Source organism: Crotalus tigris, unplaced genomic scaffold, assembly GCF_016545835.1.
Source record: "Crotalus tigris isolate CLP2741 ecotype Arizona unplaced genomic scaffold, ASM1654583v1 scf7180000017536.10889498, whole genome shotgun sequence".
Taxonomy (NCBI): Eukaryota; Metazoa; Chordata; class Lepidosauria; order Squamata; family Viperidae; genus Crotalus; species Crotalus tigris.
The window spans coordinates 2,649,045-2,674,198 of record NW_024096460.1 but is presented as its reverse complement, the minus strand read 5'-3'; the positions used below and the strand labels follow the sequence as shown (position 1 = coordinate 2,674,198).

At 37.8% G+C, this 25,154-nt stretch overlaps 2 protein-coding genes across 5 annotated transcripts in view; one reads left to right on the top strand and one right to left on the bottom strand.

Annotated features, from left to right (window-relative positions):
- The window catches only part of LOC120298798 (SEC23 interacting protein), a 60,174-nt gene extending 59,467 nt beyond the window's left edge, over positions 1-707 (bottom strand). For all 3 annotated transcript variants that reach the window (XR_005554397.1, XM_039323270.1, XM_039324504.1), the window contains exon 1: positions 495-707. Coding sequence is in view for 2 of the 3 variants with exons in the window: in XM_039323270.1 (XP_039179204.1) it covers positions 495-669 (175 nt within the window). In the remaining variant the exon portion in view is untranslated. The remainder of the gene's footprint in view (positions 1-494) is intronic.
- Positions 708-900: 193 nt separating this feature from the next.
- LOC120300483 (minichromosome maintenance complex binding protein) overlaps positions 901-25,154 on the top strand; it is a 32,075-nt gene continuing 7,821 nt past the window's right edge. Inside the window, exons 1-12 of one of the 2 annotated variants that reach the window (XM_039327818.1) lie at positions 901-1,035; positions 8,114-8,199; positions 9,346-9,486; positions 10,164-10,205; positions 11,745-11,846; positions 13,203-13,332; positions 15,247-15,398; positions 16,199-16,299; positions 16,843-17,018; positions 20,141-20,264; positions 22,701-22,818; positions 24,380-24,545. In XM_039327818.1, coding sequence (XP_039183752.1) covers positions 978-1,035; positions 8,114-8,199; positions 9,346-9,486; positions 10,164-10,205; positions 11,745-11,846; positions 13,203-13,332; positions 15,247-15,398; positions 16,199-16,299; positions 16,843-17,018; positions 20,141-20,264; positions 22,701-22,818; positions 24,380-24,545 — 1,396 coding nt within the window. In that variant the 5' untranslated portion in view covers positions 901-977. Of the gene's footprint in view, positions 1,036-8,113; positions 8,200-9,345; positions 9,487-10,163; positions 10,206-11,744; positions 11,847-13,202; positions 13,333-15,246; positions 15,399-16,198; positions 16,300-16,842; positions 17,019-20,140; positions 20,265-22,700; positions 22,819-24,370; positions 24,546-25,154 lie in introns of both variants that reach the window. The other variant, XM_039327005.1, reaches the window with a different exon arrangement.

Here is a 25,154-nt window from a genome sequence, read left to right as displayed (position 1 = left end):
AACCACACACTTTTGTGCACTAAAGCCTTCAAGGGCATGGAGTGCTGTCCTGAATTGTCAAAAGGACCGTAAAGAAGATTGAAGGGGGCCAGCAAGCCAGGAAATTGGGGAGTCTGACCAGTAAAATAACTCGATTTGAAATCAACCTGCTATAAAGAAATACAGGCCGATATCAACAATACATCCGTTTCCCGTTATCTAAATGAATGGCACATCCATCGAAGATTCCACTTTCTCAAACAAACCCCTCATTCATCCTTCCGTCCATTGTAGGTCCTGGAGGTTACGAGACCTCCGATCTACAAGATGGAAGAGCTTGCAGGCATCGTTATCGCAGACCTACGGCATGGATTCCCCCGATCCACCTAAATGCGAAATTCATCCATCAAAATGAAGCGCGCGCGGCGGGGGGGGGGGTGCGGCCAATGGATTCCAACAGGGGATTCCCAACTCCCGTGTCCCCCCACCTCAGCTCCCCGGCCCTCGACCATTACCTGAGGGAAGGAGACCAGGTCCCGAACCGGCCACAGGCGGGGTTTGGCTGACGGGGATGAAGGGGACGGTGAAATTGAATTCGGTGGCTGAGGAGGAGAAAAGCAAATTGGTGCCGCCGCCGCCGCCGCCCGTCGAAGACGTGCCACCCGTCGCGGAGGTTTTGGGGGCAGCCATGACTGAGGGACTTCCACGTCTCCGATTCTCTGGAGCTCTCCCCGCCTCTGCCCTGCCCCTTCCGCCCGGCTCTAAAATGGCGTCGCCGCTCTCCTTCCTCTTCTCCCGCCAACCCGAGCCCGCGCTGAGAGGCAAAGCGAAGTGAGGCTTGAGATCTGCACGGCCTGGCTGTGCTGCTTTCAAGCCCAGCCTGGAAGGCTCGCCAGCTATCTTAAAAGCGCTCTCGCCCGGCGCGGAGCCTCCAGGAAGCAGGTCTCTAAAGACTTTGGCGTGACTCGTGGCCTTTAACGCGTTGAAGAACCGAAAAGATGCCGTGTGTGGCGGACTGGCTGAACTGCCCGCTCAGTATCGTGCAGGGCATTTTCGGTGAGAGCGGGCCGGGGGGCACGAAAACGTGGGAAAACTGCAAGGCAGGTCAAGGCAGCGGGGAGCGGCCTGAGCTACCCCGCTACGACGCGGACAAGCAGAAGGGAACTCGGCCGAGTCCAAAAAAACACGCGAGAAAGAGAGATGGCACATTGCTGAGAATAGTTCTGGGTCGGGGACGACCAGGAAGGAGACGGCGGCAACTCGCGGCTCCTTGCGGAACGGGTTGGAAGGGAAGGGGGAGGGTAGAAGAAGCAGGCCTACCCCAGCAGAACAGAACTGACCGCCGGGCCAAGCGAATAGCGAGTTTGGCCTGGTAAGTCGGGACTCCGCTGGGCCGAGCGGAGCCGAAAGGCAGCCTCGGAGTTCATGTGAGGCAAACTTGGCTTCGGGAAGGGCAGCTCAGCACGCCGAAAAGTTGCAAACCCCGTGGGAAGGAACTGTTCCTGAGCATGTGCGCTGTGTCTTTTCGACTTTTCTGATATTTGGGGGGCTGAGAGAGAAAATAATGCTTCTAATGCATTGAAGGGGACTTTCCTACTAAATTTCAGCCCGGGCGTCCTTCTTTTGAGTGCTTAATTACTAGTTTACTGCTGTACTTTATAATTAAAAATAGGATGAAGGCATGGTATTAGGTTCTGCATGTGAAAACTGAACAGGAATCTTCTGGCTTCTGTTTTCTGTGGCTATCAATTGCTATTGTAGTGGCTTTCTAAACCCAAGTTGTTATGTGTTTGTTTTCTATTTTGTTTTTAGCAAATCTGTTTGCTATATCATTTTCACATATTTATTTGCAATTTTATCAACTTTTGGTTAAAATTGATCCAAAGATAACCCTAAAATGTCTGAGCACATCTGAATAATTGTCTAATTGTTTTTGTTAATCTTTAAAACAAAACATTAATTAATTGGCAGACTCCCAAGTGACTGTGGCTAGCTCATATAACTGAAAAAACAACATTTGAAAAATACAGCTAACAGGAAGAGCAAAATACCAAAACAAAACCAGAATAAATCAAACAAAACAAAATAGGGACTTCAAAATCGCTCTGTCCCCAAGGCATTCCATGTAAGAATTGTAATCTTATACTACTTTAAAGGGGATATAATTAAATTGTGTATATAATATAAAACCTTTGGATATTGGAAAGCAAAACATTGGAATGAGATTGACTAGGAATCAAGTTCACAGTAACTTTTGCAAGTGGCATCTTGGGCACTTAGCTTGTCTCAGTAATTCAGTGGTTCTAAGGACAAAATACTAGAAAAAATCACTAAGATTGGAAGTGCATATGTTTAAACTAGATTGCCATATCTTCTGCTTTATTGGCTATTGTAATATATATGAACATTATTGTTTGCAGAAGAATCTGAGTAATGTAGAGGGATAAATTTGTCCCTTTGGGTAGTTTTAATAAAGCTACTTCCCAATTATGTAATTTAGATTTTTTTTGTCCATGAGCTAACAAAGCTATGGTAACATTTTATGATTATTTATGGTCACAATAGTATATCTGAAATACTGTGACTTAGCTCTGATTAAAAATGTAGTAGTGGAATAATTAAGTCAATGTCATAACAAAAATGTGAATTAATAATACACAGCAGCAGTTTGTACAGGAAAATGGTATCTTTTGTATCCAATAAGTCGGAGAATCGTGATTTTAAAAAATCAGTTTTCATAAAAATATAGTGAAATAGAATTGCTGAATACAGTCTAGATATTACTAATGGATAATAATTTACATACTAAAAGCCATGTACTATTAAGGATTTTTAATGAAATAGATTGATTTGCTGACCGATAAACTCAGCTGTTTGATACTTTTGTTAAATTCTTCAAAATTTGAAGGCTTATTTTATATTGAGGACCTAAACTTAAGAATAACTGAATCATTCAGTTGGAAATACACTTGAAGAAAGTAAAACTGAAAAATTCAGTTTGATAATAACACTTGAAGAAAATTGTCAGTCCACCTTTCAGACTTGTGTCTCAGATTCTGTTTCCAACAAAAAAAGATGCTTTGATTCTTCTTAAAACAATCCACAATGATAATTACACAATTATCATCCACAAATCCGAAGGAACTGTCAACTGTGAAACAGGAGAGAAAGCCTTCACATTTTAAATCTTCACTAAAAACACAAGTTCCACATCACAAGGTCAGAAGGATCCCAGTATATCACAAGAGGATTATACTCTACCAGAGAGATTCCCAAGAGAGTCATAGTCCTTCCTTCAAATTTATGTCTGTGTATATATATAGGATCCTCAAAGACATGCTATATGGGAAATCCCAGGACAAAGTAATCTTAAGTAGCTGGAATCTGGTTGGGTGATCTTCATGCTACAAAGATAACAATTTCATAAATGTTTTGTGCAAGCTTGGTATATACTGGTACAAGAAACTAATTATGGTAAAGAGAATTAATACTTAATATTACACGTTTTAACAGCTGCGAGAATAGTATTTGCCCAATTGAATGAAAATTTACCATCTGACCAGACTATAATCATTAAAATTTTAGATTGCGCAGAAATGGATAGATTAACTTTCGAGATCAGAGAGAAAGAAGATTCAATTCATTTTAAAATTTGGGAATTTTTTTATCAATGATTAGTAATACGATAGAGAGAGAAAGGATTGTGAAATTAAATAGAATGAATGATATGTTTTAATTAAGCATTATTTTTATGTTATAAATACAGTTAGTGATTTGAAGTATTAAGTATTATAATTAGTATTAGTTTGCACTTTATTAATTATGGTTATGTAGTTAGAGGAATCATATTCAGTTATTAATCTTTAGGCTGATGATTATTTTTAACTTCATTTATTATTTGTTTTATATATGTTTATTCAATGTGTATACCCGGACGGTAGTTTGCTTGCAAAAACATGGGATTGTTGGGGGTAACCCCATCATCGTACTTACCCGTACCCCATTCCTAATCCCTTACCTTTACCCCTTTCCACACTCATTCCGACCCTATCCTTCGCTTACCTGTATAAAATCTAATAAAATGTTTTTTAAAAAATAAACTTGATTCCTAACTACTCTGGCTCTCAACCACTTAACAGTAACAAAATAACAGAGTTGGAAGGGACCTTCCAACCTCCTGCTCAAGCAAGAGATCTATCCCATTTCAGATAAGTGGCTGTCTTTTCTTCAAAGCCTCCAGTGATGGAGCACCCACAACTTCTGAAGGCAAGCCGTTCTCACTATTGGGAAATTTCTCCTTGGTTCTCAGTTGCTTCTATCCTTGATTAGTTTCCACCCGTTGTTTCATGTCGTGCATTCTGGTGCTTTGGAAAATAGGTTGATCCTCTCTTCTTTGTAGCAGCCCCTCAAATATTGAAAGGTGTTATCATGTCACACCTAGTCCTTCTTTTCACTAGACTAGCTATATCCAATTCCTACAACCCTTCTTAATATGTTTTAGTCTCCAGGCTCTTAATCATCTTTATTGCTCTTCTCTGGACTCTTTCCAGAATCTCAACATCTTTTTATAATATCGTAACCAAAACTGGATTCAGTATTCCAGGTGTGGTCTTACTAAGTACTAATATTTCACATGATCTTGATTCTATCCCTCTGCTTACACAACCTAGGATTGATTGCACTGCTACATGCTGCTGGCTCATATTTAAGATGCTGAAGCTAGAATTGGCAAGGATAGGTACAAAGGTATTCTATGTATACCAATAACTACCTATCTGGATGTAACAGCCACAGAACGTTTACTACTTACGTAGTGGGCCACTTCAGTAACAATTCAGTCAAGACTGTGTACCTTAACATGGATCTCCCACTACTGAGATGAAATTGGCATGTATCTCCCACTACTGAGATGAAAGCTTGAGATCAGAAATCTCTAAAACAAGTTGCAATACATTTAACTTATTTTTTTTATCTATAAAGTTTTAAATCTCAAAATAATGTATAAGAGAAACAAAGCTTATACTGTAAAGTAATTATTTCTGAAATACGGATTCATTAGAGTGGATAATATAGAATGTACACGGACCTATTTCTTTTTGGAATTACCATATTCTGTACTCACTTTGAATGTTTGCTAAGAGTCATTATCCATTAATATAAAACAGATATTATAGCTGGGACCTGGAACATAGTAGTTAAAAACAGTAAACATAGATTTTCTACAGTTTCTATAATGGTTTAAAGATTTATGCTAAATACTGTACTGTTAGAATAGGGGGGGAAACTATAGTAAATTACCATCGTCTAAACTGACTTTTTATAATTTTATTTTAATTTTTATCAATACCATGATTTGTGACATTGTTAATCCTGCACAGAACCTGACATTTCTATTACTAGGAAAGTAGTTATATGTTAAAAATCAAAGCTAACAGCTGCATTATGTTTTACAAATAATATATTACTTCCTTTTACTTTTAATAGTCTGGATCTTTAGTCCCTTCAAATTGTGACCTAGAACTTCATTTCTTTTCATTTTTTCTTTGTCCCTTCTCACAAAATTCTTCATAATTTTAACAAATCTATTTTGTAAATTCAATGTAGGAAAATTATTCAGGTGAGTCTCTTGGTTTATTTTTTGTATATCCCTTTTAATTATTAAGGCATCGCCCAGTTTCTTTTTTTTAATTCAGTATTGCATCTTTTTCATAATTCTGATAGCTGGTCATTTTTAAATCCACTTTCAGATCAATCTCATTCTTGTCAGGTAAAACTTGTTTCTTTACCATAAAATCTTTTAAGCACAATCAATGGAGGCAGACACTCTTAAAATTAACTTCTGGTCCATTGTTCAAAAATATCTTCAGTTTGTTCAATGTTAAAATGTTTTGCTTCATTCTTATAAGTCAAATTTAAGTATATATATTTTAACTGTAATCTTTAGTTCCTTCTGGTTCCTTATAGTGCCCAACCTTCAAAGTTTCATCCTATCATGTTCCTTTTTTTTAAAGCATTTTGCCACAAGAAGCATTTTTATAATTAATTCCAAAATCTTATTTCAAATACATTTGGACTCTTAGACCAGTGGTGGCGAACCTATGGCACACATGCCAGAGGCGTCATTTGGAGCCCTCTCTGTGGGCACACGTGCTGTTTCCCCAGCCTTGCCTCCCCCCACGACCCCCTCCTCACCAGCAGCCCCCCTGGAGGAGAGTCACCCCCGAGCGTGGCCTACACGGAGCAGGACAGCCAAGGACATGGCAGCCAGGAAGTGTAGACAAGACTCTGTCCTCATGCCCCATCCCGCACAGTTGATGCTGCGGGACGCGGGCAGAGGGTGTAACTGCCATAGCGCTGCTGGGCTGCCTGAGCAATCTGCAGTGGGCCCTAGAGGTGGTGAGTGGCCCGGCGGGCAGGTGGGGGGTGGGGTGAGGGCTGTTTTTGGACACTCGGTCTCTAAAAGGTTCACCATCACTGTCTTAGACTGTTTGTAACTTTCCAAAATCAAAGTTTTTATGAACCTTTTGCTGTTTATTTAAAAATAAACCCTGCAGCTTAAACTTGTACAGGGTAGTCCTTGACTTACACCCACAATTGAGCCCAAAATTTCTGTTGCTAAGTGAAACACTTGTTAAGTGAATTTTGCCCCATTTCTTGCCACAGTTGTTAAGTTAAATCACTGCAGTTGCTAAGTTAATAACACGGTTGTTAAATGAATCTGGTTTCCCCATTGACTTTGCTTGTCAGAAGGTTGTAGAAGCTGATCACATGACCCCAAGGCACGGCAAACATCATAAATATGAGTCAGTTGCCAAGCATTTGATCATGTGTCAATAGTTTTGTGAAAATGGTCATAAGTCACTTTTTTCAGTGCTGTTGTAACTTTGAACGGCCATTAAATGAACTGTTGTAAGTCAAGAACTACCTGTATTTCAAATTTTTTTCACTAAGCATTGAAGGAAACTCACCTGATTTTTTGATTCAAAGGTTCCTAATAGCTAAAATAAGCAAGATGGTTTGAGCAAAATGGCTATCCCCTCATTTCCCAGAGCTCTAAACCTGCCATAAACTATTCTCATGTAGTTGCCTTGTAAAGAGAAATTGTCTTGAGCACTTATGGGCAATCCCAAGCCTTCTCATTTGTAGAATTATGAAAAGCCAGTCTACTTACCAGCTCTTCATTCTACTGCAGTCATTGGCTCCACTTTTAGTCTTCTAAAAATATGTCTGCTTTAATGCTTTAAGTAAAGGTTCCTCAATTTTAGGGCCCAGGCCCAGGGTTCAGAATCTGAATCTAATTCTGAATAAGCTGTTTAAGCTGAACCTGTAGAATGTCAGCCTCAGAATCATACAAGTTCTGGTCAAAAAAACAAGCACTACCTGGGCAACTGGAACGATCAGTTGAGAATGTCATAGCTCCTACAACAGGCGAGTAGAAAAGGGAACACAGAGAAATGTTCTTTTAGGCTCCTTGCCAAGCAAGGGGATAAATCTCTTAATTGGTTACAGGCTGCAATTTGATTTAAGGAGCACCCTGACCCATGATCCCTTGTTGCAAGCACCTGTCTGTTATCCAGCTTCTGTATATGAAAAACTGATCCTTGAATTGGCTGACAACTATGATTGGCTCTTGGAATCCAGAACTAGATTTGGATGCTCCTGTTAAAAACAAAACATTCCAGCAAGTATCTGTCAGAGACTTGATTTTGATTTTCATTCCTAGATTATTGTTACTGCTTTGGGGTAAACTGTTAATTATCATAATTGTGTGTGTCTGTATTTGAAACAGGAAGAAGATATTTATGCAAACATGGTTTGGAAGTATCTGTTTTAAATGCTTTGTGCAACTTTGCAACACACTACTTATAACCTTTATTAACCTATATTTGTTATCTGAAAAAGTCAGAATTGCAGATAATCCTGCACATATCAAAATTATTTAGTCCAGGAAGATTTTGCTTTTTAAATTTCTTTTTGCTTTAGAAAAAAACCTAAAATGTTATTTGATCATTAATTATTGAATAATACTGTGTTTGCAAAGTAAAATTTTAAATGTACTTTGCTACATTTTACATTTATAGACTATTAAGTTTTCACAAACTAAATATTGTGATTTGATTTATGTCTTGTTTAGCTCAGAATAGTCTAAACCCTGAATGGGAGAAGAAAGTAACGGAATACTTCAAAGAGAAACTAAAAGAAAATAATGCAACTAACTGGGTAAGACTATGTTTAGTTATCAGAACTTAAATTATTTGATGATGAGTTTCAGAATCTTTAGGCAACTTTGCTAACATGGCATTGAATGCATACAGTAGAGCTAAAAGGAATTATAAAATAAATTGAGTTTTTGGTTAAGGATATTAGTGCAGAAATAAAACAGGACATTGTTATTGGCATTGGATATAGCAGTGGTGGCGAACCTATGGCACGGATGCCAGAAGCGGCACTCAGAGCCCTCTCTGTGGGCACACATGCCGTCGCCCCAGTCCTAGGCCTTCAGCTGGGTTTTATAAAACCTTTTCGCTTTAGGCTTCTGCCGCCGTGTGCAAAAAAAAAAAAAAGGTTCAATCCGTCAATTTCAGCTTCTCGTGGGGAAAAAAAGATCTTACAAAGTTGGAATTGATTGATTGAACTTTTTAGCCCATCCAGTCTGCCGTTACCACCATAGCCACACCCACCCAATGGGCCACACCCAGCCAGCACTCGACGCTGCATAAGTGGGTTTTGGGTTGCAGTTTGGGCACTCATTCCCTAAAAGGTTCGCCATCACTGGGATATAGGATCTCTAAATGTACAGTCTTTACATTTTTGATTCTGAGCAAATTTCCTGCACATTCAATAGTGTGTGATAGTATAATTTCAGTTAGTGTTTATTTAGTAATTTCCCTAACCTAAAGATGATGCATATTTGACTATAGAATATATTATCATATTTTTATGATAAAAATTATATTTTAATTTGAATAAGGAAAAAGAATAACAAAGAGGCATGGAATATACAAACATCTACAGTACATTTTTAGTAATTCAGTCCTGACTTCAAGAGATGAACAAATTAAACTTACACATTCAGAAAATTGAATTTTGGCTCATTAGAAAATCGTTGCATTCAAAAAAATGGAATGGATAGAGTACATTTAGTCAATTAACTAAATCTGAAATATGCATGATTGAATTAAATCATATTTCAGTGATTACTAAGAAAATGTTTATAAAATCAATGTAAATTCTATCAGCCTTTCTGTGTATTAGATCTTCAGACTTACATAAATTAAAATATAATTAAATTAATAATATTGAAAATAAAGATACACAATTCTGTTTACCTCCTGAAGCTGATAATTATTGAATTTTGTTTTACAGATACCATCATTGAATGATGTCCCCCTACATTATCTGAAGCCAAATAGCTTAATAAAATTTCGCTGTATGGTTCAAGATATGTTTGATCCTGAATTTTATATGAACGTTTATGAAACTGTTGACACAGTTAGTAAATCACGTGTAAGTTAATTTCTTCACTGTGGTTCTGATTTCCTATATTCATACCCAACCATGTTGTTTCTTTCGTGGTTCTTATTCCTCTTGATATAATTGTGGAAAATTGAGAATAATTTTACATAAATTGATGCTTAGGGTGAAAAAAAATAGTAGTATAAAACAGGAACAAAACAAAATCCAAACCCTCAAATTCTTATCAAACCAATTCCAGGACTACTATATTTGTGCTGTGGCCTCCCTCCAAGTTAAGTTTGATCTTGCCTAACAAATGTTTGTCCATTTCCCTTTTATTCCACATGACATAGGACTTGCTAGTACCTCTTTTGTAAGAGTATCACATGAAATAAAGGAAATCTTAAGGTTTTTCTATGTGTATTCTTAAGTGAAATACCAACAATCCATGTCGGATAATAGTTCCTTAGCATTTTTGCTCATATATTTGGAGGGAACAGATGCTTTGTCTGGAACCAATAAAATATTATGACTCAATCCTTAGCTTTTCCAGAATGAAACTTTATAAAGAAAATATTGAGCTTGACAAGAGTAGAACCACTATGTTCATAGAAAAGATAATTGTGAGGAAGTAACAGTAACTATTTAAAAAAATCCCCCAAATCTCCCCAAAATGAACATAGTAAGAAATTGTATAGAATACAACAGTGATTTTATGTTTTTAACAGGTTATGCATTTTGGAAAATACAGAGATGTAGCAGAATGTGGGGTAAGTCCAGCTACAGAAATTATGGCAATGCAGTTAAGTTACTATAATATTTATCATTTTCTTTCTATTTTATCTTTCTATGGATAAATTTTTGGAGAACTGGAAAAATGTGGCTTTTCAGAAAGACATTTAGAGATTTTTTTTTTTTCTCATGCAAGCCCAAATGGTGGTGCATTGGGGTTTTTAGATACAATTGTGTTAATTGATTTTTGCCTTAAAGCTTCTGAAATTAATACTATAAGCAATCAATAAATGGAGACAGATACAAGTTTTTGTCGTAATAAATCACAGAGCATCAAAATATAGTTTGTTTTTAATGAGTAGAATAGAATACAATAGAAGGGAATGTACCTCCCACATCCTTCTCTAGTGCTTCTTTTTTAATTAATATAATTGAACATTCATTTGCACTAATATATCCTCACTTAATTTATTGAATCAGTGACAAAAGTGATGTATTTTTTCCTAAATTTTCACATATTTTCAGAATATGTGCCTCTATTCTATTTTGAATGTACAAGGCAATAATGCCAGTGTCACTGGTTTTTAAAAGTACTAGCCCTTCACACATTCTAATATTTTCCCTTTTCACTCAAAAGTATTGTCTGGGTCTACACTTGAGAAACTGCACAATGTTAGTCTGTTTCCACAAAAATAATTTTATATTATATTTTTGCTTTCATAAGAAAAGTTCATCTTTATCAAAGTCATGAAGTAGACTTATGCTAAGGCAAACACAAATGAACTATTAAGGAGTATGAATGTGTATTTTTAGCTTTGTCATTGTAACAATGCTTGGAACATTTGAGATTGGATAACTAAGACGGAGGCAGCATACAAGTTGTAGTAAATAAATACATTTTATAATGTACCGGTATTCCTGTGCAGAAGGTCTCTATGCCAATTATTGCCCTTTTAGGGGATGTTCTGTTTCTCCTCTTTCCAAACATACTATATATTCTACTTCCGTTGCTAGGAGTGTTCTGGGATCTCTTCCATATAGTTTCTTGTAAAACTTGTTTTGGGGTCACACCTGGCAATTAATATGCTTATATCACTTACATATAGATATTTGGTGCTGCAATGATGACATTAAAACATTTGGAAAATGAATTGATTATTATTGATTATATTAATAAATATTGTGTAGACTGGGATTTAATTTAAATTTGGTTCCATACATTTTCACTAGTGCTTCTACTTGAATACAATATTGCCAACAAGGAAATGTCATGCTTCAAATGATAAAGTTCAAACTAGCACTGTACTATTGTTAATATTTAAAAAACCAGAATCAGCTTTCATTATTTTATGTAAGTCAAAAAAGTTGTTACTAGAACTTTTGATCCACAGAGATTAGAGTTCATTCCTTGTAATTCCTTAGAATAAATACCGATATTGCCTTCTAGCACACTAATTATAAATTTATTTTAAGATTACTTCCCTTTAAAAAAAATCACATGTATTTCATTTTTATAACAATTTTACACTTTTTTATTTTTATAGCATGCTAATGAAGTATAATACTTCTTCTTCGAGCCTCATCAAGAAATAGATTTAAATCCTAAACAAATTGTGACTGCAGATAGACAGACTTTTTACTGTGTTCCAGTGCCAGGAGAATCAGCATGGGTAAAAGAAATATCCTTTGTAGATTATAATATTATGTATTCATATATAAAAACTATAAAAAAAACTAGTGATAATAGTGCAAGCCCTTTAATACTTAATAGAAAAGTATTGATTGGTTGATTGATTATATGCCATCAAGTTGTATCAACTTGTAATGACCACTGAGATGGACTTCCTCTATTCCCATCCTGATCCTTCATGTCTTCCAGTAATGCAACCATTGCTGTTGTAATTAAATCCAGCCACCTTGCTTCTGGTTGAACACTTCTCCTCCAGATTTCCCACCATAGGTCTTGGGGAAGCTAAGTCTTTTCATCATAGATCCAAAATATAATCATTTGAGCATTATTATCATCTCAGGTGAGAATTCTGGATTGACTTGTTCCATGATCCATTCATTTATTTTCTTGGTTATCTATGGTATACTTCAATAGCAAGCAGACTACTACTTCTATCCTGCTTCTGCATTGTTTGCTTCCACAGAGTATTACAGAGAAAATCATTCCCTGTAAACATTGATATTTGTAGATGTAGATAGATCAGAGTTTGAACTTCTGAATTTGTATTTTGACTCCATCAGCAATGGAGTCAATGCTATAGATGCTGAACAAAATGGCTATTTGAAGAAGTTAATAAAAGTAACTTTTTAAAGAGCTTTTTTTAACTGTAGCAGAATCGGAATTTTCTGAATCCTTGACAATAAAGGAAGCATATTTGGGGACAGGTTTTTATTTTTGTTTGGATCATGTGTATGAGTTGAGACAGAGAACATCTCTTCCAAGCTGATTGTGATAGCGAGATATTTCTCTATGTCAAGTGATAAAGAATTGTAATAAGGAGGAAATGAGATAATTTATAGAGAAATAGCATGTGTTAAGCAATTTAGCAACTTTTTAATTACTTTTCTAATATGAAATTTTTGTAGTGCAGCATTATTTTCTGCATTGCTTTTTTCTCCCGGTTAGATATTAAGATAGGCAGCCATACGCCGAATTAAGGGATTATAGGGTTGCCAAAAGGGAGTTAAATAAATAAATATGTAAATACAATAACATTTACAAATGAATGACCTGCTGCTGTAAGCCAAATCATGCTCCTTCCTTATTGCCATATAGTCTGCTAGCATTTGTATAGTATTCTTATTTAATTTGTTTACATTCATTCTTCAATATTTCTACAAAACTATTTAAAATTCTATAAGATTATGAAACATTACATGATGTAGTTATATGTTAAACTTACAAAATGCTATTATCTTTTCCTTCACTTTGGGAAAGAATAGCATTGCCTTAATTTTAAATTAAATGTTTAATTAAATTTCCAGATAAGTTTATTCATTGATAATGTCCTTAACTTAAAACCTACGCTTATAATAGTGCAAGTCAAGCTCGAGTTTGTCCATCAACATCATACACACCAAGTCGCCATAAGAGGAGTTATGAGGATGATGAAGACATGGAGTTGCATCCATCAAAACAGAGAGAGCAGCATATGGGTATCAGCTGAGATAATGTTGTCTTTCTCCTGAAAGTCACTTATTATTCATAATTAATATTGTGGTGTATCCATTTGCACTGAAGTGATATATGCCTTGATGACTTAGAACAGGGCTTTTCAATCAGTGGTACGGGTACCACCTGTGGTACATTGGCACCTGGCAGGTGGTACGCGACCATCCTAGAAAAGTGGTAGCAGGGGAAGGGAATGAGCTGAACCAGTGGCAGTACTGCCCAAGCCTGAGCGAGAGATGGCTGGAGCTGCAGGGCTATCAGGGCTCAGCGGAAGCGCCAGGATCAGTGCCGCTTTCCAGCTAATTGGCGCTTTTTCGGGGCTGTCAGGGCTCAGTGAAAGCGCCAGGATCAGCGCCAAGTTCCAGCTGGAGCTCAGCACTGAACCTGGTGCTTCTGCTGAGCCCTGAAGAAGCACTAATCAGCTGGAAAGCAGCACTGATCCTGGCACTTCTGCTGAGCCCAAAAGAAGCGCCGATCAGCTGGAATGTTGCAGCATCTCCAGGGTCTTGTGATGCTTGGCAACTGATTCAAATTTATGACGGTCACAGTGTCCCAGAGTCATGTGAAGTGACCAAAACCTGCTGCAACCACCCAGCAGACGGGGGGAATAAAAACCAAACACACCCCACCCCCACCCCTTCTCCCAATCCTCAACAGAAATGCTCACAACAATGAAAACCTCGGACAGGAGGGAGAGCACCAACAGGTGGGCAGGCAGGTGTCTTGCTCGGCTGTGGCTTGGGGGGCAATTTTTTCAGTACCATTGTAACTTTGAACAGTCATTAAGCGAACTGTTGTAAGTCGAGGACTACCTGTACTTTATCACTTTTTTTTGTCATCCAGTTTTTGACACCTTGCTAGGCAACTGATGGTACTCAGATATTGCCATATCCTAAAAGTGGTACAATGGGTGAAAAGGTTGAAAAGCCCTGACTTAGAATATTTTTAGAATATGATCTCATATATCATTATCTCATTTTTGAAATAATTAGATGAGTTCAGTGATAGTTGCAAAAAGAGCAACACTCTGAATGTACCATTGGTCTGAAGTTCTTGATGTGTTACCCATAGATCAATTTGTAGCTACAGATACATGATTTACAGAGCAGTATTTGCAACTACTATACTCTTGAAAATCAAGGATGATTCTGGTTTATAAGAAGAGCAAACTCATGTAGCGATGATACATTGTTAGCCATGAAAATAAATAGGACAATATATAACTGAATGCTAGATGCAGCAAAAAAAATAATGAAGAGGGTTGTGAACTTCATGATTCTCTTTATTTGGCTCGCAGTTATTGGAAAAAAAATTGCAAGTTAGATCAGCCATTTGCAGAGTCCTCTATATTTTTGTAGTTCTAACATACTTTTAAAAACACTTCATATATAGGGTCCGGAAATAAGCACTTTAGTCCACTGATGCCAGATGTTGAGGTCAGGGAGAGAGAAAAAGTGTAAGAAACAAATAAAATAATGGCTTCCCTCTTCTTTGTTTCTAGTCATTTCCATTTCATAGTGTTCTGAAGAGAGTACTCATTTGCTTGGTTTGATCTAGAACAGACATGTCAAACTCGCAACCTCACGTGATGTCGCACAACATATCGGGACAGTTTTGCCATTGCCGGCAGTGGGGTCGGTGTGGCTTCTGGATGACGCCTCCAGCCCACGGGCCGGCAGTTTTGACACCCCTGATCTAGAACTTTATACCCCTTTTGTAAATTAAAATACTTTTGAGGAATTACTATTCTGAAAGGAATCTAAACTCTAGTTTTTGCAACATGCACTTTTGATCCAGCATGTTGTACATTTTTTTTTTCAAAAAGCAGCAATAAATTTTAATCTTAAATTATGAGTTTTAAGGTAGTGAAAACTTGGTTGTTTTTTTTTTAATTCTAGGAAATGTGCCTGATATCCAAGGGAGTGGAGAGCCAAAGCGATTAGAAACAGAAGCTTCTGCAAGGCATCAGATGATTTCTTTAAACTGTTCATCTCCGCTAGATCTGAATTTTCCACTCCCAGAAGAAAAGGGCCCTGCATGTCTTGTGAAGGTAATGTCTTGAGCAGTACCTGAAACAGAATCACTTTGACATGCGTTAGAAGTGTGGAGATTTGTTGTCATTTGCATTTAGAATTGGTACATGAACCAAAGCCATGTACAATATACAGGTAGTCCTCGACTTACAATAGTTCATTTAGTGACCGTTCCAAGTTACAATGGCACTGAAAAAAAGGACTAATGGCTGTTTTTCACACTTACAACCGTTGCAGCATCCCCATGGCCACATGATCAAAATTCAGACCTTTGGCAACTGACTCATATTTATGATGTCTTCATATTTATGATGGCATCCTGGTATCACCTTTTGTGACCTTCTGACAAGCAAAGTCAATGCGGAAGCTGGATTCACTTAACAGATGAACTTATTAACTGAATAGTTGCAGTGATTCACTTAATTGTGGCAAGAAAGGTCATAAAATGGAGCAAAATTCACTTAACTGTTTGACACAGCAATGGAAATTCTGGGCTAAATTGTGGTCGTAAGTTGAGGACTACCTATATTAAATTATATATCACATTGCTTCAATCTTTATTGATGTAAAAATAGTCTGATAGTTGCCCAAAGCCCATCACTGAAGGGTATATTGAGCCACTGCATATTGTTAGATTTGAACGCAGCTACAACTTTTTTTATTGAAGCAGACAGTTTTGAGAGACAGTTATGATACAAACCTTCTCCCGTAATAGTAAACTATAATTTATTAGTATGTTCAAGTAGCTATTGCTTTTACAGTACTTCATATTGTCTTACTGCAATTTCGCCTCTTAAACATATTCTGTTTGTGGCAGATATATGAAAATGGGGACAGTTTCAAAGTCAATGATATTCTTGAGGTGTATGGGATTTTGTCTGTCGATCCTGTCCTGAACATGCTGAACAATGAAGAAAGGTAACATTTTAGTGATGATAAAATGCAAGTTTGCCATCATTGTGACTGAAGAAATTCACATATTTGGTCCATAAATAATAGGTAATTTGTAAAGTTTCTGTAAAACATTAGCAGCAACATTTAATTTTCTTCTTTGTCAGTGTGTTTCAGAAAAACTGAAAAATAATACTTCTTTTCTTTTTGGGGGGGGGGGGAGAATAATGCTAGCCCACAAATTGCTTCTATATAGTTTTGAATCTATAACTAAATTTTAGACATCTGTATTTGTCCCAATTCTAAACAGTACTTATTTCATTGTACCATATAAACAATAAAAAGGTGCTATCAGTTCTTTATATTCGGGAGCATTTTTAAAAGATATAACTGAGGAGTTTACTTTGATTGCTGCAAAAGTATGAAATAAATTCAAGAACTTAATTTATACTCTTTATCATACTGACATTTTATATTTAAATAAAGTACCTTTTTCTTTGATAGGAAAAAAATTTGCGAGCAATTTTTAGAGATTAAATGGACCTAAATAGAGCTACTTTTATATTTTAGGGAGAATTCCTCCTCTCTAGTGGAGTCTATGGATTGTATGGATACTGTGGAGGAACAGAGAGTTCATAGTCCTCCAGCATCATTAGTTCCCAGAATCCATGTAATTCTGGCACAGAAACTTCAGCACATAAATCCATTGTTGCCTGCTTGCCTTAATGAGGAAGAAAGCAAGAGCTGTAAGTATTTCAGCTATTTAGAGAAGATTATCTTGTTACTATTTAATGCCTGTATTGCGGGGGTGTCAAACTGCCAGCCGCAGGCCGGTGCGTCATGCCGAAACTGCGCCCACCCCATTGCTGTCAGTGGAAAAAAAATCGTGACACGTCACCTGATATTGCGAGTTTGATACCCCTGCTGTATTGGGTTTTATTGTTTCTATTTATTTATACACAAAAAGGTCAGTTTGTTCTTAGCATCCTTAATATTTAAGCATAAAGGTACATTACTAAATGTTGTATAAGCCATTTTTCTCCTCCTTTGAGTCAGGGAGGTCCATAAGAAAAAAATTGATATGTCATAGACTTTTTATTTTCTCTTTCATGGCAAATATAAAGTGAATACCATATGTGAATACCGTTTAAGAATTTTGTATTTCTGTTGCCTTTTTATAAGAGTTTATATTTTAAAATTTGGATTTAGTGTCTAAACCTATGCATTTTAATGACATCATTAAAAGACTGTTGAAATGTTTCACAAACACATTTGCTAAATCAGTATTTTTAAATTCATGCGTGCCATAAGTTTGTCACAGTGTAAAACGGCCACTGACTTCTTTAATAATAGTAGATGAGTTGATGTATTTTGCAGTTTTACATAATGAAGAGAGGCAGATGAAATGTACAGGTGGTATTAATGTATGTTTATAATGTGTCCATAGCTAGATTGATATCATTATTGATCTCTATAATTTTAAATCTAAACAAACGTTTGTTAATGTCCATGCCATTTTATTAATGTTTTACTATAAAATTCTTAGCTAAAATTAGCAGTTTATTTTTAAATATAGTAATAATTTATTACAAGAATCCAAATTGCTTTTAGAATTCAAGGAAAATGAATTGCAAATAGGATTGACAGCAATCTTTTTCGGTAAAAGATCCAGTTGTCAAGTGCCCAAAAAATGTGATCACATGATTACAGAAGAGGCAACCATCAAAGCAGGTTGTATATAGCTTTGGAGAGGTTCATTGTCATTCAAATGGTCATTAAGCAACCAGTCATAAGTTGAGGGCTATTTGCACAGTACAGGTAGACTTAACCAGCACAATGGAGCCCCAGATTTTTTGTACCAGTTATTCAATGAATCACTACAGTTGTTAAGTGACTCATATGGTTAAGTGAATCTGGCTTACCCCATTGACTTTGTTGTATGCCAGCTGGGAAGATTACACACAATGATCACATGGCCCCAGGGCAGTGGAATTGTCATACATACCGTATTTTCCGGCGTATAAGACGACTTTCTAAACCATGAAAATCTTCTCAAAAGTTGGGGGTCGTCTTATACGCTGGAAAATACCCGCATGTGCGTCGGAGGCCAGCCGGGCCAGGAGAGGAGAAGCGTTGCCTTCCAAGCGGGAGCTAGCGCTCCGGCCGTGCTCCTCTCGCATGCGATGGGCTGCGCGGCATGGAAAGGGGCTCCCGCGACCCCACCGCTGCGATGGTGCTCAGGAGGCTGGAGGGGCGGGCAGGTCCCGGGGGGTGGCTGGGAGAGGGCAAGAGGTGCCAGGATGAGGATGGGGGGCTCCAGGTTGGCGGGTGTGAGAGTGCAGCCGGCAGCTCTGAGGCGTGCAGATCCTCCGCGCAGCTTCCGCGGCCCCAGATGTGCCGTCGCTTGGCTCTCCACCAGGCTCTCCGCCAGAACCTCCCCCCCTCCCGGGCAATTGTGCAGAGCTGCTTGTGCGTCCTTGGCAGCGCCTCCCCCCTTCAATCTTCCCTTCCTTCCTTCCTTCCTTCCTTCCTTCCTTCCTTCCTTCCTTCCTTCCTTCCTTCCTTCCTTCCTTCCTTCCTTTCCCCTTCAATCTCCTTCCTTGTCCATCTCCTTCCTTTCCCCTTCAATCTTCCTTCCTTCCTTCCATCTCCATCCCTTGGCAAGTGTGAGAGAGCGGCCGGCGGCTCCAAGGCGCGTCCAAGGCCCCGGATGTGCCGCCGCTTGGCTCTCCACCAGGTTCTCCGCCAGAGCCTCCCCCCCTCCCCGGGCAATTGTGTGGAGCTGCTTGTGCGTCCTTGGCAGCGCCTCTCCCCTTCAATCTCTTTCCTTCTCCATCCCTTGGCGGGTGTGAGAGGGTGGCCAGTGGCTCCAAGGCGCACAGATCCTCCGCGCAGCTTCCGAGGCCCCGGATGTGCCGCCGCTTGGCTCTCCACCAAGCTCTCTGCCAGAGCCTCCCCCCCCCCCGGGCAATTGTACGGAGCTGCTTGTGCATCTTTGGCAGCGCCTCCCCCCTTCAATCTGTCTCTCCTTCCTTCCTTTCTTTCCCTTCAATCTCCTTCCTTGTCCATCTCCTTCGTTTCGCCTTCAATCTCCTTCATTTTCCCTTCAATCTTCCTTCCTTCCTTCCATTTCCATCCCTTCCCCTTCAATCTCTCTCTCTCTCCTTCCTTCCTTCTTCAATCCCTTCTCCATCTCCTCCCTTTCCCCTTCAATCTTTCTTCTTTCCTTCCTTCCTTTCCCCTCCAATCTTCCTTCCTTCCTTCCATCTCCATCCCTTCCCCTTCAATCTCTCCTTCCTTCCTTCCTTCTCCCTTCAGTCTCCTTCCTTTTCCATCTCCTTCCTTTCTCCTTCAATCTTCTTCCTTCTCCATCTCCTTCCTTTCCCCTTCAATCTTCCTTCCTTCCATCTCCATCCCTTCCCCTTCAATCTCTCTCTCCTTTCCCCTCCAATCTCCTTCCTTCTCCATCTCCTTCCTTTCCCCTTCAATCTTCCTTCCCCTTCCCTCCCTCCCAACATTTTTGAGCAAGGAAGAGTAAGCTTCTCCAGCGAGCATTGCTACCGTATTTTCCGGCGTATAAGATGACTTTCTAAACCATAAAAATCTTCTCAAAAGTTGGGGGTCGTCTTATACGCCCAGTCGTCTAATACGCCGGAAAATACGGTACATGCCAGCTGCTAGGCGCCTGAATTTTGATCATGTGACCATGGGGATTCTGCAGTTGTCATAACTGAAAACCAGTCATACAATACTTTTTTCAGAGTTGTAACTTTGAACAGTCACTAAACAAATTGTTGTAAGTTGAGGACTACCTATATAGAAAAATTCCTTTGTATTTTCTGATTCTTGCCTATACTGTCTCTTTTAGTTGTTTCTAGTTTTATGTCTGAACTATCACCACTTAGAGCAGAGCTTCTTGGCTTCCTCACTCACGCCTTTTTGGGAGACAGCTTAGCTGCTGAATATGTTATATTACATCTCATTTCCACAGTGTAAGTAACAAATTTGTCTGTTTAACATATCTTGTGGGAGAAGAGGTAAAAAGGAGAAAGTATTTAATGGAGACAAACATACAGTATTATTCTGCAACCTAAAAATGAAAATTATTTTAATTTTCATACTGCAAATAAAATAAATAATTTGCGTTTATTTTTCCAATATGTGGTAATGTTATGTCTACTAAGGTAAGTACATCTCAAATGCGTACATATTTATTTAGGAAGCTTCCTTGACGTTCCTTAACAGTTTGCATCACTCTCTTATCCATAGAACTGCTACATTTAGTCATTGAGCTGAAAGTTAAAAAAAAACTGTCTACAAGGAATTAATATAACAATGGTTAATATAAAAATGTTAACTTTTTCTAGACAGCTTTCTTTCATCTTCAGTTTCCTGTTCATAATCTTTCTAAATTAGAAGGAAGAAGAGGAAGAAGGAAAAAATAATTTCTTTTTTTTCAGCTCTTTTGGAGAACCAGCTCCCTGGTCTGCTCTGTTGTGATTCCCATATTTTCTAGCACGGCTTTTTCTTTCTAGTCATAGTTCAGTCCTTCGCCATCAAATATACTTTGTGGATCCACCCTTCTTGCTGGGGTAATCCAGTGAGTCCACGTTCTTCTGATAATCACTCTTTTAGTCTTCCTGCTCCTTTAATTCAATCCAGACAGAAACACAAAGGAAAGTGTCAGTGCTTTTCCTGACAATTTTGCCAGTTATAAATCTTGTCCTAGAAAGCAACTGTGTGCTTATTTCTAATTAAACCAAAAACTTTCTAGATGTCGGCTGCCCATCTTGCCAAGGCAACTCTAGGTGATTTACAGTGATTCAGTTAAAAATATCACATAAAATATTAAAGCAATACATAAACACCACAAATTTAAAATTGACCAAGATGAAGAGGAAGGGAACAAAGTGCACATAGGGAGGACGTGTGGTCTGTCTAATCCATGGGTGCCCAATCTCTGTCTGGGCCACATTGAGTGAAGGGGAATTGACGTGCATATAAAATATATAATGTAGTTAATGTATATAAATCACATAATAATGTTAAAAGTTTACGATCTTACGGGGCTACATCACTAGTTATCCAAGGCTGCATGCAGCCCATGGGCCACAGATTGGACATCTAATCCATTAACCACCTCCAAGATGCCACTCCCCCATTGAGGCCCTGGACCAGTTGGCAGAGCCTAATCTTCAAACCAAAAGACCAACAGAGTGGGTGCAGATCTCACCTCTGGAAGCACAGTGTTCAAGAGGATGGGTGCCATGGTAGAAAAGGCTCTTCTGGACCTCTGCCAGGAAAAATTCCTTGATTGACCAGGACTGCAGCGTGCTTCTTCTGCCAGTGCTGGTGGGACAGACTAATCTCATCGGACTCAGATGGTTCCTCAGATAATCTGAACCCATGCCATGAAGGGCTTTTATGGCCTTTAATTTTAGAGCCCTCTCAAAATTAAAAAATGATACTATGAAAAATTATTAAATGGCATTTATACATTCATAAAAATAAGAATGTATTCAATCAAAACATGTAGGCTTGTAAGGCCTAAAAAAAAAAAGAGGTGTATTTTTTAATTTTTTTCTTGGATCTTTATATTTTTTGTATGTGCCTACTGTTGGCATTTTAGTATCTATACAATACAAAAAGGTAGTATTCTAAATCAACAGTTCTTAAGATGCTAACACAAGTATCATGTTGGAAGTAAGAAGAATATTTGCCAGGAGAAGAGGCAAATGCAATAAACAATTAAGAGTTGAAATTCATGAATATCCATACATTTATTTTTGCAGCAACTCAATTGAGATATGGTAATTTTCTTCAGCTGGTAATCTTCTGAATATGATCAAAGGCCAATAGACACTACCATTGTATTTAAGTATTAATTGTATGAAATTCTGCACACACAAAAATTACAGGTTGTTACAAGAAGTATGAGATAACTATCACTTCTGTGCACTGTATCAGTGCAGAACCAAACAATTTTATCCACACTGTATTTGCCTTAACAGACAACTGATAAGAGACCATAGACAATTAAACAATTAAAAATAGCAGTTAATGCATTCCCCCATGGTCTTTTTGTGGACTTTTAAAAAAATAATCAATTCAACGCTTTAAATCATTTCAACATTCTCTGCTGCCTGAAATATCAGTGGAAAGGAGCACAAGATTTTAAAATAGTTTCCAGTATGGACATGAATATATTTCCAAAACTATATTTCTAATACAATTTTAAACTATCTTCAAATACTATATCTTTGTTGGTGCTTGTTCATAATTGTTCTACTAATTTCACTGTATGTATGCTTTCAAAGTATTGATATTGCTCTTTATCCAAAAGCATTCCTAGCATAAAATGGTTTACAAAGATCAGCAATAGAAGTCCTTGCTCTTAACCTTACATTTCTTTCTTTTGTGTTATCTAGCTATGCAAGAAGAGATGTCCTTCCTCTGGGAAAATTTGCCCTGAATTTAAGTGGCTGTCCAAGAAACAGTGTCTTCACAGAGCATGTATACCGTATTATTCAGCAGCTTGTTCCTGCAGTAAGAATTACATTTATAAGCTGTGTACCTTAACTGCTCGTTCATGTCAGTACCTGTCACATTAAGTTGTAATGAATTTGTCTTTCAGTCATTTGTTAATGTCATAATGCAATGTGTAAAATTGCTCAGTCATAGCTTAATCAATTTACCATACTTCTGATTGAGTCCTAAATGGACAATTCAAAATGGTGTGTATGTGTTTGTGTATGTGTGTATGTGAGAGAGAGAATAACTAGTATTCATTGTATACAGATAGTCCTTTGTAGGGTTGATAGTCCTCAACTTATGACCATTTGTTCAGTGAAAAAAGTTACGATGGTGCTGAATGTATAATGGTTACAATCCTTGGAATTCTGCCCATCCTAGCACCTTTGCATTCACATGATTGTGATTTGGGTGCACTGCTGGCAATTGTCTTGCACTTAAAAGTAGCCCGCAATCACGTAATAGCCATTTGTGACCTTTCCTAACAGTTTCCCCAGAAAGTCATTGGAAAGACAGCAGGGTCTTACGTCTCTGGGGTGAACCTTCTCCACCTACATATCCTCTCCCAGTGCTTGCACTGCACCAACCGCTCACACATCCCCACATACCCTCTCCAAGCCTCCCTTACCACTCATCCATCCCCATGTATCCTCCCCAAGCTTTACTGTTCCATCTCACAGAACTGCATTCTCATCACACCTCTCTGACCCCCTCAACGCTCATTACATCTTTGCACACCCACACCATGCCTCTCTTGCACCTCCTCATGCCCTCCCCCATCTACTGGCCTGGCTGGGATTTAATTAAATGGCAACCAAGACTGGAGGGATTGCCATTGCTGTGTAGTGCAATCACACTTTACAGGCACATTGCATTGCAGTGGAAATTCTGATCCCACAATTGCTGTTATAAGCCTACCTGTTTGTCACCAATGCACACCAATGCACAATTGCTTGCATGACATATCCAGAATGATGGATCTGTACCCAACAAGATAATTTATCTCTAATTCCTCTATCACTCAAGAGAATATAGATGCCCTAGTTTTAATGATACAGTTTCTGCCCTTGCTTATTTGCTAATATGTTTAATTATAATGACGAGAGGGGAAAAAAGTGTAATTAAACATTATTTCTGCATATATATATATGTAATGCATTATTTTCAAGCAATATCATGTGTAGTTAAGGGAAATGTCATATAGGTTTGATGCTTTCAAGGATAATGGAATTTTTTAAAGATTTTTGTCTTTTGAAGCCAATTTGCATACATTTTATTACACGTCTAATTTTTGAAAATGTTTACTAGATACTGTACTTGAGCAATACATTGCTCTCCTATGAAAATTTGGCACTATAATCCTTGGAAGGAACAAGACTTACCTAAGTGTTTTGAAAGAAAGAGTTTATTTCTTGTGGAAGAATCAGATGTTTTTAGCTGGAATATCTGCAATTACATGATTCCTTGATTTTTATTAACCATTAACCTCTTATGTTATTTTTAGTGAAATGTAGTAGCTTAATTCTTTCTTTGGTACATATTCATTATAGCCATTTTTTTTTTTTTGGGGGGGCAGTCATATCGCCTACAGATGACCATAGAGAATATGAACAGCTTAACATTTAACCCACACAAGGACTACACAGCTAATCGTTTAGTCAGTGGAATATTACAGCTGGCCAATAGTACCTCTTTTGTCATAGATGAAACCCTGTTGGAGCAAGGACAGCTTGACACAAAAGGTTAGTATTCATAGATACAGTTTCGGTTCAAATATCTTGCATAAATAAATGTTAAAAAAACATGGTTGAAGCAAAAAGAGAATTGCCTCCCTGATACTGCTTATTTTACATTATATAAGCATATACGTGCTTGTCATCTGAGACTGTCAGTTATAAAACTGTTAAATAAAATTGTAAATGCATTATATACAATAAATCACTTTCTGCTTACCTGTAATTAAAAACTTCTGGGAAACCAAAAAAGCCTCAGGAGCAAAACAATATATGCAGTGCAAGTATTTGAAACAACTAAGTGCAGCAAGAAATAAGATCAGATGGAGGTCTAGTATGCTTACTTAGTTACTATTATGGGCATTGTGTGAGTTTAGGGAGAATAAATTGATCTAATTGGAAATAGGCTAATCCCAATTTAATACACAGATAAAATTTCCTTCATCTTTGCAGATTTAACACCAATTTCATCTTCTGGAATCCAGTTATCTTACAACCACAGAAAAGCAGAACCTTCACAGGAATAATAGTATAGGCATATAAAACCTATCTTCTTTTTTAGATCAATTACCTCACAAGAAGTTACTCTTTTTTATCTTAAAAAAGTGGTATCTTCAT